The 17,162-nt window shown below is 37.3% G+C and overlaps 2 protein-coding genes across 7 annotated transcripts in view; one reads left to right on the top strand and one right to left on the bottom strand.

Moving 5' to 3' along the window:
- Positions 1–433: 433 nt before the first annotated feature.
- Positions 434–17,162, top strand: part of Cmss1 (cms1 ribosomal small subunit homolog) — a 295,468-nt gene continuing 278,739 nt past the window's right edge. The window contains exon 1 of one of the 2 annotated variants that reach the window (XM_070030394.1): positions 434–598. In XM_070030394.1, coding sequence (XP_069886495.1) covers positions 535–598 — 64 coding nt within the window. In that variant the 5' untranslated portion in view covers positions 434–534. The remainder of the gene's footprint in view (positions 599–17,162) is intronic. The other variant, XM_070030395.1, reaches the window with a different exon arrangement.
- Positions 964–17,162, bottom strand: part of Filip1l (filamin A interacting protein 1 like) — a 240,612-nt gene continuing 224,413 nt past the window's right edge. For 2 of the 5 annotated variants that reach the window (XM_070030387.1, XM_070030389.1), the window contains one exon: positions 4,981–8,668. In XM_070030387.1, coding sequence (XP_069886488.1) covers positions 8,474–8,668 — 195 coding nt within the window. In that variant the 3' untranslated portion in view covers positions 4,981–8,473. Of the gene's footprint in view, positions 1,047–4,980; positions 8,669–17,162 lie in introns of those variants that run through there. The other 3 variants (XM_070030388.1, XM_070030390.1, XM_070030392.1) reach the window with 3 other exon arrangements.

Raw genomic sequence — 17,162 nt, 5'->3', positions numbered from 1 at the left:
CCGAGCTCTCGCGCGCGCCTTTCTAATGCCTCGAACAGTACAGAACAGATCCACGTCCGAATTCGGACACAGAAGTAAAAACACACCCACGTGGCCGCCCCCCCCCCCCCCGACTCCGCCCGCACTTGGTTTGAAATCCCACAGGGCAAAGTCATCTTTGCATCACTTCTCACACTTTCGACACAACCTTTGCGGCAACATAAATTAATTAATACAGAGGCACCTTTTTTGAAAATCAGAAGAGAAGTCGCAACCTTTCCTTCCGTTCGGCGGGTCCAGCTATGCGTCTATTTTTGGAGGCTCTGTCCCCTGACCCGGCGTCCCATGGGCGCGTGTGTGGAATCGGCGACTACGCCGGGCCGAGAGGCTGGAGGGGGCGGGGCGTCGTGACGTCATCTCTCGGGGCGGAGACCACAGCGTCCAGGCTCCGGGCTGGGGGCGAGCCGCGTGTGGTGACGCCGGCCCCGGCTCCCTGGCAGCCACGCTTCCCTACCGCCTTCTCCTGATTGCCGGCTCACGTCGATTCCCACAGAGATGGCAGACGACCTTGGAGACGAGTGGTGGGAGCACCAGCCAGCTGGAGCCGCCAGCAGTCCAGGTAGTTATTTTGCATGCGTTCTTGTCAGGAGTCAGGGTTCGGACCCCTGGGTCGGGGCCGGCGCCTGGCCGCGGTGCCCGGGGCGGTGGGTTCCCTCCGGGCTCCCTGCGGGCTCCCTGCGGGCTCCCTCCGGGCTCCCTGCGGGCTCCCTCCGCACCGCCCTGGCAGCGCGCGAGCGAGCGGCGGGGGCGAACCCGCGAAACAGACACGCGTGAAGTTCCCCCAGACCCCTCAGTCAGGAAGAACTCTTCGCAGCTCTGGTTTTCCTTTGCATTTGGGGAGGTGGGGGGAAGGAGAGAAGTGTGCTCCTGCAAACTGGGTAAAGAAGACCGGTCTGGTGAAGAGAGACAGTTTTGGAGTGGTGCCTACGTAACTCCTGACCTAGGTTCAGAGCGTTTCAATCCAGAGAGACTCCAATACTCTGATACTTTCACCTCCTTTTCCTCATCTGTAAAATAAAGGTAATAATAATAGCCAGTCATCTAAGTGTTGTGAAGATAAACTTATGTTCCTTGCTTGGCACATAATATACATATATTATGTATATATAGAGTGTTGTTTTGCAGTCATCATGTAATTTTTTTTTACCGTTATTTAGTTGACACAATTCCTTTCAACTTGCTTACTTTACTTTAAAAGAACATAATTTAGAGAAGTCAAGTAACACACAAGTTTATGTAGTTTGTGTCAAAATAAAGCTAGGATTCAATTAGCATAGTTTGCACAGTTTTTAGTGTGTTGCATTATGGAAGCTTTCAGGTCCATAAAGTTAATATGCAATTATTATTATCACTTTTAAATCTCTTTTCAAGGTCTGCCTGTCTATGCTCTTTATGTAGAGAAGACCAACATTAGAATCCTATTTATGGGGTCCACAGGGTCTCTGAACATAATAAACACTTGATATGTATTTGCTGCAAACTATTCTGAAGGAGACAAGTTCAGATTTCTTGATCTTTCTGTTAATGGAGACCAGCCTAAAATAAGTGAAGTCTCTTTTGTAGGTCAAGAAGAAAAAGTCAGGTTCCTATAACAGATTATGCTATGAAGAGCAGAAAAAGAGCCTGATTAGGCAATCAGGACAAAGTCTCCTCCTGTAGGGGTTCTATATCCTTCACCAAGGCCTTGAGCAGTCCTGTATGCAGTATGCAGGCCACTAGACATCACATTACCATGGCCTGGGCATCATGTCAGTGATGAACTGGCACATGAACAGTGGATGATTGGATCCCAGAGATGTGAGCTAAAATGGACTTGTCAGAGCAGCTAAATGCTGCATGGAGAGCCTGTTCAGGGTGTGTGGAGACTCTGATTGGATCTGCAGAGTAATACTGTCCACTGGCTGTCTAGTGATCTCAAGAAGCATGGAATTCTTAGAAGCTCATCTTTGGGACACATGTCTAACAGAAGCTCTGCTTTTTCTTCAATAATCTTTTGCTATTTTACTTCTCCTTTTGTGTCATGAGACCATAGAGACAAAGCACCTGATTCAGGAGTTGCAGATTTTGGTATCATTATTTGCCTGTAAAAAGAAACATCTTTCCCTATCACATATTACAAGTTCCCATTCATGGTAAAAGTCCATGGAGAAGTTTCATCATTTGATTCAATAAGTGTTTGTTGATTATACATTTCAACATCTATCTAATATACATAGCTACTGCTTATAGTTTGCAAAAAACATAGTATGTTTTGGCTGTTCTTATGGCTTAGATCTGTCATGTAACTTAAAGATTGTATGGGCCTTGAAAATCTGTCATTTTGTATCATAGTTATACTTCACAGTTGAGCCTAACATAGGAACTAGCACTTGAGGTTTGATAGTGGAATGAATGGAAATACTGGAAAGAATAAGTACATACATGAATACTAGTTTCTACAGAGCTCTTAGGGATGAAAATATATAACTAGATATGTAATTTCTTATCCAGTCTAGACATATTTTTTAGAGTGGAAAGCTATGCTATCAGAGTTTTCCTAGGGCTACCCTGGGACTACCACTTGGGATGTCTGGTCACCCTCTTGGTGACATTATTAGTGCTGAATGGAATTAAGACCCAGGATAAAATGGTTGAGGGTCACCAATACTGAGGTGTGTAGCTCCTTTAAAAGAGAAGTCAGACCACAAAACTACTTAAGGTGTCCATTGGCTTTTCCCTATCACACAGAATAAAATTCATTATGCTAACTGATTATTTACCTTATCTGCTATTTTCTCCCTACTAAAATACATTGTCCCCATAATACTGGCTTTTATTATTTTCTTCAATATGACTAGCTCATTATCCTTTGTAGTACCTGTTCTGATTGTCCTGGGTTTTTAATGACTGACTCAATATTAATAACAGTTTAAACTTCATCTACTAGACAGACACTTCTAGTCTAGAGTATCTAGTTGTAATACATTTTCACCTTAAGAGTCTCAGAGGAGCATTTAACCCCAACTGTTATTTCTTTGTTAAACGATTACTGTTTCCTAGCATTGTAATATTAGCTCCTTGTGAGCAGGGATTTTGTTCTCATTCTTTGACTTTTCTTTTCTTTTTTGGTTTGCTAATAGGATTTGAACTCAGAGCCTGCACTTGCTTGCTTGGCAGGTTCTCTATCACTGAGTCCTGTCTCCACTCCTTTTTTACACTGGTTATTTTTGAAATAGGGTCTTTGCTCCCTCCCAGACAAGTGTCTGGACCTCAGTCTTCTACTTTTCTATTCCAGCCATACTTGGGATGCTAGGTGCATTCTACCATGCCCAGTTTCTTCCATTAAGATGGAGTCTCAGACTTTCCTGATCAGGTTGGGCTTGATCGGGGCCTTCTAGTTAGCTAAGATAACAAGCACATACTACTATGTCCAGTGTATGTCCAAGTTAGCCTAATACTGAAATCTTCCGACCTCAAAGATCTTTTTTTTTTTTTTTTCTGTCAGTCATGGGCCTCAACTCTGGGCCTGGGTACTATCCCTCAGCTTAAGGCTAGCCCTCTACCACTTGATCCACAGCACCACTTCTGGCTTTTTCTGCTTATGTGGTGCTGAGGAATTGAACCAGGGCCTCATGCATGCAAGGCAAGCACTGTACCACTGAGCCACCTTCCCAGCCCTGAAGGGTTTTGTTTTTTTTTTAAAGTTAGATCTTTATAGTATTTTTTTTCTCTGATACCAAGGGTTTGGCCTTATGTACCCAGAACTGTACCACTTGAGCCATGTCTCCAGCTTAGCTTTTTGCTGGTTATTTTGAAGATGGAATTTTGCAGACTTTTCTGCCTGGATTGGCTTGGATTCTGATCTCAGTCTCTTGAGTTACTAGAGCCTAACTATTTTATGTATAGACAGCCATGATTTGTAAATGTTGTAAATGTTGCCTCTGCATATAAACTACAGACTTGGAATATTTATAGAAGGTGCTGATAACACACTCAAAGAACAATTAAGCTTTAGGATGTCATTTCCAGAATCAATCAGTCTGTCTGTCTACCTGTCTGTCTGTCCTGCTGGTACTGGAACAAGTGCCTCAAATGTTCACTCAGCTTTTTCTTACTCACCCTATATACATTGATAATGTGTATACATTGATAATGACAAACAAAATGGAAATAATATTAAGACAGATATATGAGGAAAAATAGAGTTAGAATGGATTTTTAAAAGCAAGGAGAAGGAAAGGGAAGAGTAAAAAGACGTAAGACGTTAAAGATATTTTAAAAGTCATTACTTGTTCTGTATTGGAAGTCTCGAGTAACCTTCATGGGCTAGTTTTACTTTACTGTAATATAATTTCTAAAAGCTTTGTTAATGACTGAGTGGTTCTTGACAACAACTATGAAAGTTTAAAGGTACAGTGTACATCTTTCTCTAAATCATAATGGTTCCTGCTATAATTTTGCTATGCGTGGATTAATCTCTTGGAAAATAGTATTTAGAAATGTGAAGGTATACACATATTTCTATTCCCCCCTTATATGCAACAATAATACCTTACTTTGTGGCAAAAATCATTTCATCGTTTTTCTTTTGTTTTCTTCTTTTTCTTTCAGTGTAACCTAGGCTGGTTTTGAACTTGAAATCCTCCTGCCTCAGTATACCATCACAGCCTACCTTTGATTTGTTCTTAATCTGAAGTTCTTCAGTTTAACACTTTGGAGACATACACATTTTAATAAATATATCACAAGCAGCTTAAAATATAGTTTTTTTCATGTTCATCATCTTGCATAGAATTACGTATAACTACTTAAGGCTTTGTAGATGTAATGCTTCTTATTGGAACTGTTCAGTGCTATTGTTGCAGCATAAAAGCAATTATAAACAATGGATATGTAAATGAATATTTCATGTTTTAATACAACTTTATTTATAAGCAATGACATTTGAATTTTATGTAATTTTTATGTCAAAAAATAATTTTTGAGTTTTTTCAACAGTTAAAATATTGAAAAAATACAAAATCAGAAATTAGGCTGATTTTGGTCTACTGAGCAGAGTTTGCATACCCTCATTCAGCCTCAGCCTCAGACCCTGAATTATATACCGTTTTTCTCCAGAAGAAGGAATTTAAAATATATCCTGAGAAAACTGTGGCTTTTATTTCTATTACCCAGTTCATAATTATCAGCCATACATTATAACTGATAAATTTCTATTGCAATCCAATACTGTACTTGATTGCCAAAAGTTTTAAGAAGAATAGCTCGGGGATCATTGAAGCTAAATAAATTAAGAGCTTGTAATAGATTTTACTTGATTTCATTCGTTTGGATATTAATCTGCTTTTCAAAATATTGTTAACACAGTCTAGATATTAGAACAGTTTCTTGTTCCTTCTCTTTGCAGTAATGAGGTTTAAGCTCAGGGTGTCGTGCTTGGTAGACAAGTGCTCTGCCACTTGAGCCTCACCCCCTGCTCTTTCTTGCTTTAGTTGTTTTTCAGGTAGGACCTTACATTTTTGCCCAGGGTGCCCTCAAACCTCAATCCTTCTGATCTTCACTTCCTGAGTAACTAGGATTACAAGTTGCAACAGCATGCCCAGCCTAGAACAGTTTATTTGTTTGCTTGTTTTTTCTTCAGAAGGGTGGCTCTGCAGAAATAGTATTATACTCAGGTAGCAGGATTTTCTTTCAGTTGCGTTATGTACAAGCCAAGTCAAATCTTTGCTGGTAACTAGGGATGTCCATATTTTTATAACTTTTTTTTATTACTTTGAATGATGCCTTGTTCTTGAAATTAGACTAGTGTAGCATAAAATATTTAAGGAATATCCTGACAGAAAGCAATTTTAAAAATCCCCAACATGTAATGTATTTTGTATTCCTCTTCAAGGCAAAATTTTTTATTTTTTTAATATATTGTTAGCATATATTGGAATTTCTGGTTTTATGCCATCCTCCTCCATCTTCTCCCCCCACCACTACACATGCATTGTGGATCAAACCCAGTGCTTTGTGTATACTTTATGCAAGTCCTTTACCACTGAGGTTCATTCTCAATCCTTAGGGATCTTTTAGAAACAGAATCTTCCTTTGTAGCTTACTGTGTAACCCAGGCTGGCCTCAAACTCATGATCCACGATCATCTTTCCTTTACTTCCTGATTGCTGGGATTACAGGTATGCATCCTGTCTTATTTTGTGCTTCTTTCAATCTGTCTTCACTCTAGAGACTCCGATACTTTTCTTTCTATTGCATAATCCACAATGTTGATATTATCAGGCATAACTCATTTTGTAATTCTGGTATACTTCATGATCTTTTAGCACAGTTTCTCACTTATATCTTAACTGAGTGACACTTCTCTTCCTCTTGCACTCATTTTTCATTCACTCAAGAGTGAATGAGTATCCTATACACACGTGTATTTCCTAAGTTGAGTTTCTTCATTTTCTTCACCCTTTGCTTCTCTCTCAACTCTTTTAATGTTGACTTTTTCATTTCATTTTATCCTCCCATGTTTTCCACCTCTGCCACTTGCCCATATATATATATATATATATATATATATATATATATATATATATATATATATATATATATATATATATATTACATTATCCTTCTTTGGCTTGCATAACTTGATACTGCCTAGCCTTCCAACTCTTCCTCTTCTTTGAAATTAGATGGACTCTGGAGTGTATACAATGTATACAGTGGCTTCAGTGTTTAGTTAGATGAGTGTAGGAGATAGCAATTTTTTTGGTGCTTCTCTGCTGGCTCCATTCCAAGAAGTTGGCCAAAGCAGTCCTTAATCATAAGACTGTCTTTCAGGGCCCTACCTCCAGTTTTTAGTGACAGGTCACAAAAATGTTGGGTTATGATCTTTAATGAGTTTTCTTCCCCTGACTGAGGCTTTTGAAATTGTGATATTTAGCTTTTTTTTTTTTTTTTTTTTTTTTGGTTGGTTGTGGGGTTTCAACTCAGGTCCTGTTGAACTCAGGCACTGTCCCTGAGCCTTTCTGAGCTCAAGACTAGCACTCTACCACTTGAACCACATCACCACTTCCAGTTTTTGAGTGTTTAATTGGAGATAAGAGTCTCACAGGACTTTTCTTGGTCTGGCTTTGAACCATGATCCTCAGATCTCAGTCTCCTGAGTAGGATTACAAATGGGAGCCACCGCCACCCTAGTGATATTCAACTTCTTTCTGATAAAAAAAAAGTCTTATCTTAAAATATCATTGTGTTACTTTGTCTGTAGTGAATTATAAACACAACTTTCTCTTGACTCAATGACAGTTTTTGGCATGATAAACAGAGTAACTTTAAATTGCTGTCATAAGACTACGTTGAGCCAATGGATGGCTGTTTAAGTTCAACTTATGACATTAGCCATATTTATGATCGATTATAATTGGAAAATATTCTGATTTCTTATTTTATATTATTGGAAATTCAAATCTTAGATTGTTGAATGCCAAGCTCAGTGATCCATGAGTGAAAGTATAGACTTGAAATTTGAGTCTCCTCAAGTTTTTGTTGAATCAACTATTGTTGTTTTTCTGTAATTCTGATTTAGGGTACATATATGAGTAGAGCATGTTTTATGAAATGACCAACTAATTTATCTTTCTCTATAAGATCTCAGAATTATTGACCTTGGATTTTCATATGCCCTGATTGCTATAGGAGGCAACAATACTAATCTAAAGTGATTTGTCTTGCAAGCCTAACAGTAAGATTCAGTGGCATAACATTTATAAGAGGGACAAACAGCTGAAAAAAATTGGACTGGAATCAGCAGTCTAGTGTGTGCCCAAAAAAATCACTGTCAGATAGGCACCACACAAAGGATATGTTCAGCTATATCTCACTTTTCTTGTTCTTTTCCTCCTTATAACTGAGAAACACCACCTTTCCCCCCTCCTGGTCATAAAAAATAATAATTTTAGACATTATAGTTTGATTGTAATTGTTCTGTCATTTTGATTGAAATAATCTGACTTTTTTGAATGAAGCAGGTTAAGAATTTTTGCTACCATATTTTCTTAATTCTCTTTCATCTTTATTCAGTTGAATTATTCATTCTGTATTCATCCAAATAATAATTCTTCTTGAACTATTGTAGTAAATCTACTGCTACCCCAGCTGATGATATTGTTCAGGTTTGGATTTGGTACAGGAAGCATGAGGAATTGCGTAGATTTGAGGAGTGAATCTGTATCTGTGAGTTTATAAGTTTATATATGTGTAGAGGTGAGGTAATTGTAGTTATGCTATTTTGGAAGATGATCTTTACCAGGTCCACCAACCTGTGTGTGAACTATCATATAGTTTGCTCCTCCTCCATTTCCTAGAGACATGGCCATTCATCTCCAGTCTTCCACGGTGTTAATTTAGCTTTCCAGATATTTCTGTAGATGAAAGTATCCAGATACTGAGTCAGTAAGCCTTACCTTTTTCCTTCCATGTGGAGGTATGTATTAGAGGTCACAGTCCTTAGGATGTGCAGCTTCCTGAAGCCAGTTTGGTTAACAGGCTTGTTATTCATAGCCCCTGGCGGGGCCCTGGTCGAAATTCTAGTGATGCCTGTAGATTTTGGTTTAGGGATCCGTGTTGGGATGCTCTGCTTGCATACTTCCTTGATCTTGAATTAAGCAAAAGAACAAAATATAGTTAGTGGGACACTTGATGGAAAAGCAAACATGTTCACCACAGAGTTAGTGTGGAGGATTTGAAAACACTGGGTTCTAGGAACAGGTCAGATTCAAGATTGTCAGGTTGAGGGAAAAATTCAATAAAACAATTCTCCCAGCTCATTTTGGACATGTGATAAGTGAGTGGCCTTTAAGGTAGATAAGGGTTGATACCTAGATAACTAGGTTATATTTTCTGCCGTCTGGCAACCAGAGTATATAGTAAGAGATAAACAAATGTATTGATCCACAAAGAGCCATGAGATTGCCAGACTGAGATTAATTCCAACACAAGTCTAGAAGGGGGTGTAACAATGTTTGATGAGAAATGTGCATATTACCTTACTTATGTAACTGTAACTCCCCCTGACATCACCCTTACAATAAAATAAAATTTAAAAAAAGAAAAGAAAATAGCATTTGAGATGGCTCTTCAAAAACTTTTATGATTTTACTTAGCAGGAATGGAGGAGAGCATTCCAGAATAAGGAAATGCTTTTGGCAAAAGGATGAGGGAATTCTTTGTCAATGACTTTGAAGTAGGAGAATACCAAACACAGTTGAGGAAGTGGAGTAGCTTCAAATTAGATAGTATATGAGAGGTAGAATGGGAATGTAGATTGGAACCAGACAGGAGAAATTTTACCTGATTTTATGGAGTGACTGGGCATGTGGGTTTGAAGGGCGATAAAGATATATCTCAGAGATAGAATTCTCTTCGTAATTGCTTACTGACTAACAAGAGGAGTGAGGGAGGAATCGCAGATAGGTTGAGTGATCTAGATTAAAGGTGTAGGTTAGTAAGTTAGAAATGTACTCTTTGTTTTCATTATTTAAAGGAAAAACATGCTCTTGGATAAGAATTCATGATGTTAAAGAGATGAGATAGTCTCATTTAACTGTAGCTGGTTTAGATAATCTAGAGTTAGCCTTTTCCCCATTACTGTTTTTCTGAGTTGATAAATATATACCATTTTTATGGAAGCCCAGCTTATACATCTAATAACTTGGTTTTCACATTTTTTATAGTAATATAGTAAAGGGGGTTTCTGTATCTTTCAGTGTACATAGTCACTTTTTCAGCATCCCAGAAGTACACTCTGATGTTACAGAGCTTCTTCACTCTTCCTCATTGCACATCTGGTCAAAAAGCAGTATATTAGATTCTTCTCTCTTCACTACTATTAGTTAAATAAGATGAATAGAATGGACAAGAATGGAATACAATACGACACACTACATATACTAAGTACTGTTTTGTGACTGTCATAACAGTTTATGTGTGTATGTGTGTGTATCTGCATTTATACCAGATTGTGTATAACATGTATTTCTTATTGGGGGCTTTAAATCATGGAAAAGAGTTTCGAATCTACTGAACTAAAAGTATGAAAGGTGCTCATTGGGAAGCAGATTAGACATTTATCTCTGTAATTTCTAACTAAAGTAATTTCTAAGTTTTAAAAGTGTTCTTTTATGAAGGGCTACAAATATATGATCTTCTGCATAATGCAAGATGATGTAGCATTTAGAACTTAATTATAATATTTATTTAAAATGTCCCAACCTTTCATAATGACTGAAGTTATTTCAAATATAAGTCTTTTAATGACAGATTAACCTTAAGGGGAATGTACTTTCTTTGTTACATTTTGCCAATTTTGTCTATGCATAGGTACTAGAAGAGGATTTGGGCTTCAGTATTCTACTAACACTTTAAAATTAAATGGAAACATAACAAATGAGATGTTGATGTTTAGTTTCCTCCTTATATAAAAGTTCTTACCTTTCAACTTGACCTTGTGAGGTCTTCTCTTGGGTGCTGAAGTGCTGCATCAGTGTTTTTACCTCTCAAAGAGGCAAAACTTTTTAAACAAATGATAGTAACAAAACTCGGTGCCTCAGGGCACTGTGTGTTGATGTATATAAAGAATTTTAAAACTCATACCATGTGACTTAATCATTTTACTGTTAGGGATCTTGTCTATGAAATAATCAGAAAAGCAAGGATACTTGTCTTCTTATAAGTTAAAATGAAGAAAGATGGTCAGTTAAAAACACCGACAATGATGAAGATATATTGTATCTATAAACTGCTTTGTTAAATGGCAACTCCTTTAGATAAAGATCATAATAAAAATTGTACATAAATCCAGCAATGAAGTTGTATATTCACATAAAAATGTGCTGTAAGTGATGGTGCTGTTGAAGATGCAAGAAAATATTTAGAAGTGTGCTACAGATTCAGTACCCTTTATTTGGATACTTAACAGCAGAAGCATTTTGATTATCAATTTTTTCCCTAATTGTGATATATTTGCATATACATAAGTAGATACCTTGGAGATAGGACCCAAGTCTAAACATCCGAGTCTTTATATATACTGAAAGTAATTTTGTTCAGTATTTTTAGTGCATCAAATTTTGTGCTGGTATTTTGGCTGCAATTTGTCCTAATAGGTGAGGTGAAGAATTTTCCACTTGTGGCATCATGTTGATACTCATGTTTTAGATTTTAGAGCATTTAGATTTCAGATTTTAGATTATGGATGCTCAACCTGATTTATATATATGTGTATATATATATATATGTATATATGTATGTGTGTATATATATACATCTATATAATACATATAGATGCATATAAATATACACGTGTATATATATACATCTATATAATACATATAGATGTCTTATATGTATTATATAGATGTATATAAATATACACATATATAGTACTTACGCTTTTCTCTGAATTTTCTAGAAAAAGGCAATGCTAAACTATATTAAAACAAAATGGAAGCAGATACCTCAGAAATAAGGACATCTCTTTATCAGCTATGTTTTCCAACATGAGAAGTAGAAACTGCAGTTGAAATCAACGGTAGACTAACCAGGTTTACTAGTGATGTGAACATAACACCAATAATAGCCTTTCCAAAGTAGACTTTTGTGATGTTTTTTAGCTTTGTAAACTTTAGATTGGTTCTCCAAATTAGTGTACAAAAATCTGTATTTCTGTTCTATTTAAAATTTCAGAATCCTAGGCTTTCTGTAGTTCATTTGTCTATGGATATACAGGATGTACAAACTCTCAGGATGATTTATTTTGATGTGGGTATTCAGCCTACTATATTTTGAAAAACAACCTCTGCTATAGTTAAAAACCTCCCTTAGATTGAGTTTTCTTTGACCTGGAACCTGTCAGAAGGGAACCTGTGACAGATTATATAGGAAGAGTCAGGGCATCTGAATCTTAATGGTCATCATAAGTAAAGTAGTTAAATTTGTTAGATAAGCCCGTTGGCTCCACATGATTGTTGGAGCTTGTTTCTTTTAATGAAGAGTCAATGTCAAACTATTCAATGGTTGTTTACAAACAATTGATTTTGCACATTTTCCTTTTCTTGACATCTGATTGCATTTCATACTTTGGGCCCCTAGATGGCAGCAAAGGCCAAGCATGTTTTTAGGCCAAGCTTAAATTTCATGTCCTCAAAATTTAAAACCTGATGTGATGGTATGTTTGTTTGAATTTATCATAGGACTTGTTTCAGTAAATGAAATATAGAGCCTTAAATTGTTTCATCTATTGGATCCTTTTTATAAAGTATTATGTCAAATAGCTCCAATTAAAGTCTCTCCCCTTCAAATTTGGAGTGCATATTGAAAGAAATCCATGAAAATTTCGTAACAGAGCCATATGCTCTTTTAAGACCACACAGTGAATGCTTTACTCATAGGCTCCTGGGTTTCATCAGAAAGCAGATGTCTTGGAGGAACTTAAGCAAATTGGAAAGCTCATTCATAGAAGAAAAAGATTTTTTTTCTTTAAATACTTAACTGAGTTCAGCATGGAAGTTGATAATTTGGAATGGATTACAAAGCTGAAGCATGATGAGTTCAATGAGGCAAAGGCCGTGGTTTTGTCTAGGGTTTGGTAGAAAGAAAAGTTTATTTGTGAAATATATTTATGCTAAAAATACTGACCTGTTTTGTCCACTAGTTCTAAAAAGAAACCTAGCAATGTACATGACTCCTTAGTTGCAATGAATTATTAAGTAGCAGTGAGCTTTATTATTGAAAAGAAATAAACATGTAGTGTTTTTAATCTTATTTGAAGTCTTAATTCTATAGTGCATTTCCATGTGATTCTTACGTTCTTTCTCATAGAGGGCATATATCCAAAGTAAGTCAGACAAAATCAGCATTTATGAGCAAGGTATCAGATCTAGTTAGACAGCTGGAGCCAGGATGTTTCCTTTCCTGTGAAGGAAATTAGTTTTGTAAGTGCTTTGAACTTTTTGGTGATGTATTGGCAACATATTGTGTAAGAAGGCAGTGTTCTTTCTGGAGTGGGCTCCATTCCAGGGGCTTCTGGGGCCTCATCATACTGTTAACCCTAGATACTGAGAAGTTCATAATACCCAATCACTTTAGGTCATTCTGACTTGTGGGCAGTGAGGGGATGGATTCAGGGCTGCCTGACTTCCGGGGACCTGGCTCTGCAAAGCTTGGTCAAGGCTATGTATTATCAGAATGACAGAATTTTTTTTGTTTTTATCTGAAGTTTAATAGGAAAGAATATAAGTCATGATGATACATGTGGTGATGAAAATGAGGAAATGCTAAACTGGAGAAAAATATCCTTGAAATATTACTGCATTCATTTCTTTTGTCTTTTATATTGCTTGGCAAATCATTGCTAATTTATCTGTTCTGGAGGGGTGGGAATAAAAGATAATGAATTTGGCAGAATCATTATGTTGCTTTGGCTTTAAAATTTTTTTCTTCTTAGAACTTCCCATCATGCAATGAAACTTTATCACTAAAAGTATTATGATTTTATGTGGCAAAATACTCCTCAGAGGGAAACCCTATAGTCTGATTATCTCATTCTCATTAGCCTTGCATGAGAGAACATTTGGTTTGAAATAGTGTTCCACTGCTATGACTAATACTAAGTAGTTGTCCAGTTTCTGAGGTGAAGGATGGAGCAAATTGGTGCCTTTGTTCTGTAATGTAGTTTGTAATTTTACCTAGTCACCTCCTAGTCTCTCTAGCTCTCTCTCAGTACCTTGGGTACTGAGAACAACAAAGAATAAACCTTGCAATAAAATCTTCAGTTTTCTCTAATCAAGCTACTTAATATTTTGTGCCAACACAGCATTTAGAAATACAATATTAGAATATACTAACCTTCAATAATTGTCTTGTTTATCCTTTCTTTTATTCATTTGTCAAGTTTCTCTTTTGCCCAGCCTTTTTACTTTTCTTTTTTGATACTCTTTCTACTCTACTTTTTCTTCATATTCCCTCATTGCACTCATTTAATCTTGAGTTAGTTACTAAAGAAAAGGCCATGAAACCAAACAGATTTGTTTCTTCATTCCAGAAATAGTTCTGGCACCAGCTAGCTGCATGTCCCTGAGCAATCAGCCTGTACAGACCTCAGTTTCTTCATGTGTAATCTTATCTAGGGATTATAATTCTTACTTACAATTTTTTTATGGTGAGTACATATATTGTGTGAGGAAGTCCTTTACATTCCAAGTGTTCTAATGTTGTTACAAATACTGTCTTTTCTTATCTATTCTTAAGATGCCTCTTTATTGGTCATAATTCTAACTTTGATTGTTTTACCTTTCTTATTTTTCTGCTTTACCTTACTTACTGGAGATAGGTTACTAAGTATAGGAGTTCAAATTCAGTACGCAATGCCGATTCTTGGGCTATTCTTGGGCTATATTTTTTATTACCTTTGGCCCAGAAAATGACATGGTTTGCCTTCCTTAGGACACTTACTTGTTCTGGCTGTTGTATATATTTTCTTTTTAGAGTTTACCTGTATGCTTGTTATTTCTTCTTACATATATGTCATGGTGGCACAAACCTGTAATCCTAGCTACTTTGGAGATGGATACTGGGCACCACAGGTATGGCCAGCCCAGACATAAAAGTTCATGAGACTCTATCTTAACCAATGACTGAGACACCTGTCATCCCAGTCTATGGGGGAAGCACCAGTGGATACAATGGGTTCATGCCTATCATTTCAGAAATATAGGTAAGTAAAATAAGAGTTCACAATCAGGGTCAGCCCAGATAAAGGGAGAGCCTATTTTGAAAATGACTGGCAAGGGTTAGAGCATCTCCTTAGCAAGCACAAGGCCCAGAGTTCAGACTCCAAAGCTGCTGAATGTACAAACGAACAAGCAGGCAAGCAGTTCTGTCAGATCCTTACAATGTTCTTTGGCCCTGAGATTCTGTGATTCTGTGTAAAGAAAAATGTCAGTCAGTTATGGCCACCAGTTTTATATTTTTAGCCATGTGAATGTTTTTTGAGCACTTACTATGAGCAATACGTCAATCCTCAGTAATATGGGACAGTAGTTCTTAAACTTTAGATGCCTAGCAACAACTCAGGGCTTGGGATGATGCCAGTTTCTTGCACTGGATTTTCTAGGTCTAGAGATGTGGAAGTCTTAGAAACCTAGGTGATTCTGATGAATTTGGTCAGCGATTGAATGTGAGAAGCATTGATGTATGTGTGTGTGTGTGTGTGTGTTTAATGATAGATGATTCGTACTATGGATATTATTGTATAGAAAGTACCACATTTATCACAAGGCAGATGAAATGTTATACTAAAGGTTCAAACAGTAGTGTTTTAGAAACACAGGAAGATTTATAAACCAGGAAGGTTTTCCAGAGAAATTGGCACTTGAGGAATGAGTAGGACTTGAATATGAGGAACAAAGGGAGAAGATCGTTGTAGGCCTAGAAATAGCCTAGTCAAAGGTACAGTGAGAATGCTCAATGGCATGTGGGAGAGTTAGCACCATAATCTGTTCAGAGCTTCAAAGGATGATGGGGCAAGAGGTAGAGGCCATAGTAGAAAGGAGAACCACTGTAACTTGGGCACTGAGCAATCTTAAGTACTTATTTGGGGGATGTTAAAGAATTGCACTGATTATAGTATTTAGGATGAAAGTTTGATTAGAAATATGATTAAGTAGCTGGGTATAAGTGTCTCATACCTGTAATCCTAGCTACTTAGGAGGCTGAAATCTGAGGATTGTGGGTTGAAACCAGCAGGTTAGTCCATGAGACTCTTATTTCCAATTAATCACAGAAAAAGCTGGAAGTGGTGCTTTAGCCCAAATGGTAGAGCATTGCTTTGGGCAAAAGAAGCCCAGGGCCAGAGTTCAAGCTCCAGGACTAGCAAAAGCTTAGGAAGGAAGGAGAGAAAGAGATATGCAATTAATTAAATGTAGTAGTTCAGCTATCTTAAAGTGCCACCTGTGCTAAAGCCAAAACTGAAGTAGCAGAATTAATTGGAGGTATAGAAGATAAAGAAACAGCAGAGCATAGTGGCTCATTTGAACTGGGAAAAGCAGTGGATAGAGGTTCCCAGATAGATGTTGAACCTAGGTAATGTTCAAGGTAATTGACCATCAGTAGATATGGGACACAGAGGTGGTCATGGGAGACAGAGCATAGAGCTCTGTACCTGCTAAGTTTGAAGTGGAGTTTGCATTTGGAACTGTTTGGTAGCATTGAAATTTTGAGGATTGTCATAGAAAAATTATTACATTCAAATGGCTGAAATAGTCTAGGGGGGAATGTAATTTTTCCTCACTTGCTGCCCTTCCTCCACATCCCTTTCCCAGTGTCTGAGAAATGAATTTTGTTGGGCCCACTGTATGCCCGAAGGCCTATTTCCTACACAAGGCCACTTATTCTTACTGAGAAGAGTTTAACGAATTCTGAGAACAGCCCTTAGTTAAAACATTTCTTCCCATTTCTTGGACAATGTGCAGTAGCTAAAACATTATCCAGGTACTGATTGGCCTGGTTAGGAAAAGGAAATCCTGTCCTCTCTGCTAGTGACTTTTTTTGGGCTCCTTTAGCCATTATGTCTGGAGAGTAGACAAATTACATAAATTTGCACCCTGGGGAGATTTGCCACTTCTTGGCATGGAGGCATGCAGTAAGGACAGGATGCACCCATCAAAGGAAATTTCCTTTCTCATTGAAAGTCTGAGTAAAGACTGGAATGGGGCCATAGTTGATATAAATTGTCTAAAAAAAAAAAAAAAAGCAATAATTGTCCATTGTTTCCCCAAGTTTTCTCATTATCCTTCTTAATGAGAAAATATACTTGATTTTCTAATTTTTTGTAATAAATTTGTATTGTATGTATAACCAGAGGAAAGCGTTATTTGAAAGAAATGGGCTACTTCTGTATATTGCAATGACAGATGTCCTCAGCCTGATCCCTACTCTGTCCATTACTCCTTCCATGATGCCTAAAGCAACTGTCTGTCGGAGAGAAAAAAAAAACAAAAACAAAAAACCCAGCAACCCATGAAGAGAACAAATAGTAATTCATTCTTAATGAATTACGTTTGAGTTGTTTGAAGAGTGGCTGTTTTGAAGTT

Source organism: Dipodomys merriami, unplaced genomic scaffold, assembly GCF_024711535.1.
Source record: "Dipodomys merriami isolate MVZ:Mamm:240054 unplaced genomic scaffold, mDipMer1.0.p SCAF_2, whole genome shotgun sequence".
NCBI classification, from domain to species: domain Eukaryota; kingdom Metazoa; phylum Chordata; class Mammalia; order Rodentia; family Heteromyidae; genus Dipodomys; species Dipodomys merriami.
This window is presented reverse-complemented; position numbering and strand designations above follow the sequence as displayed.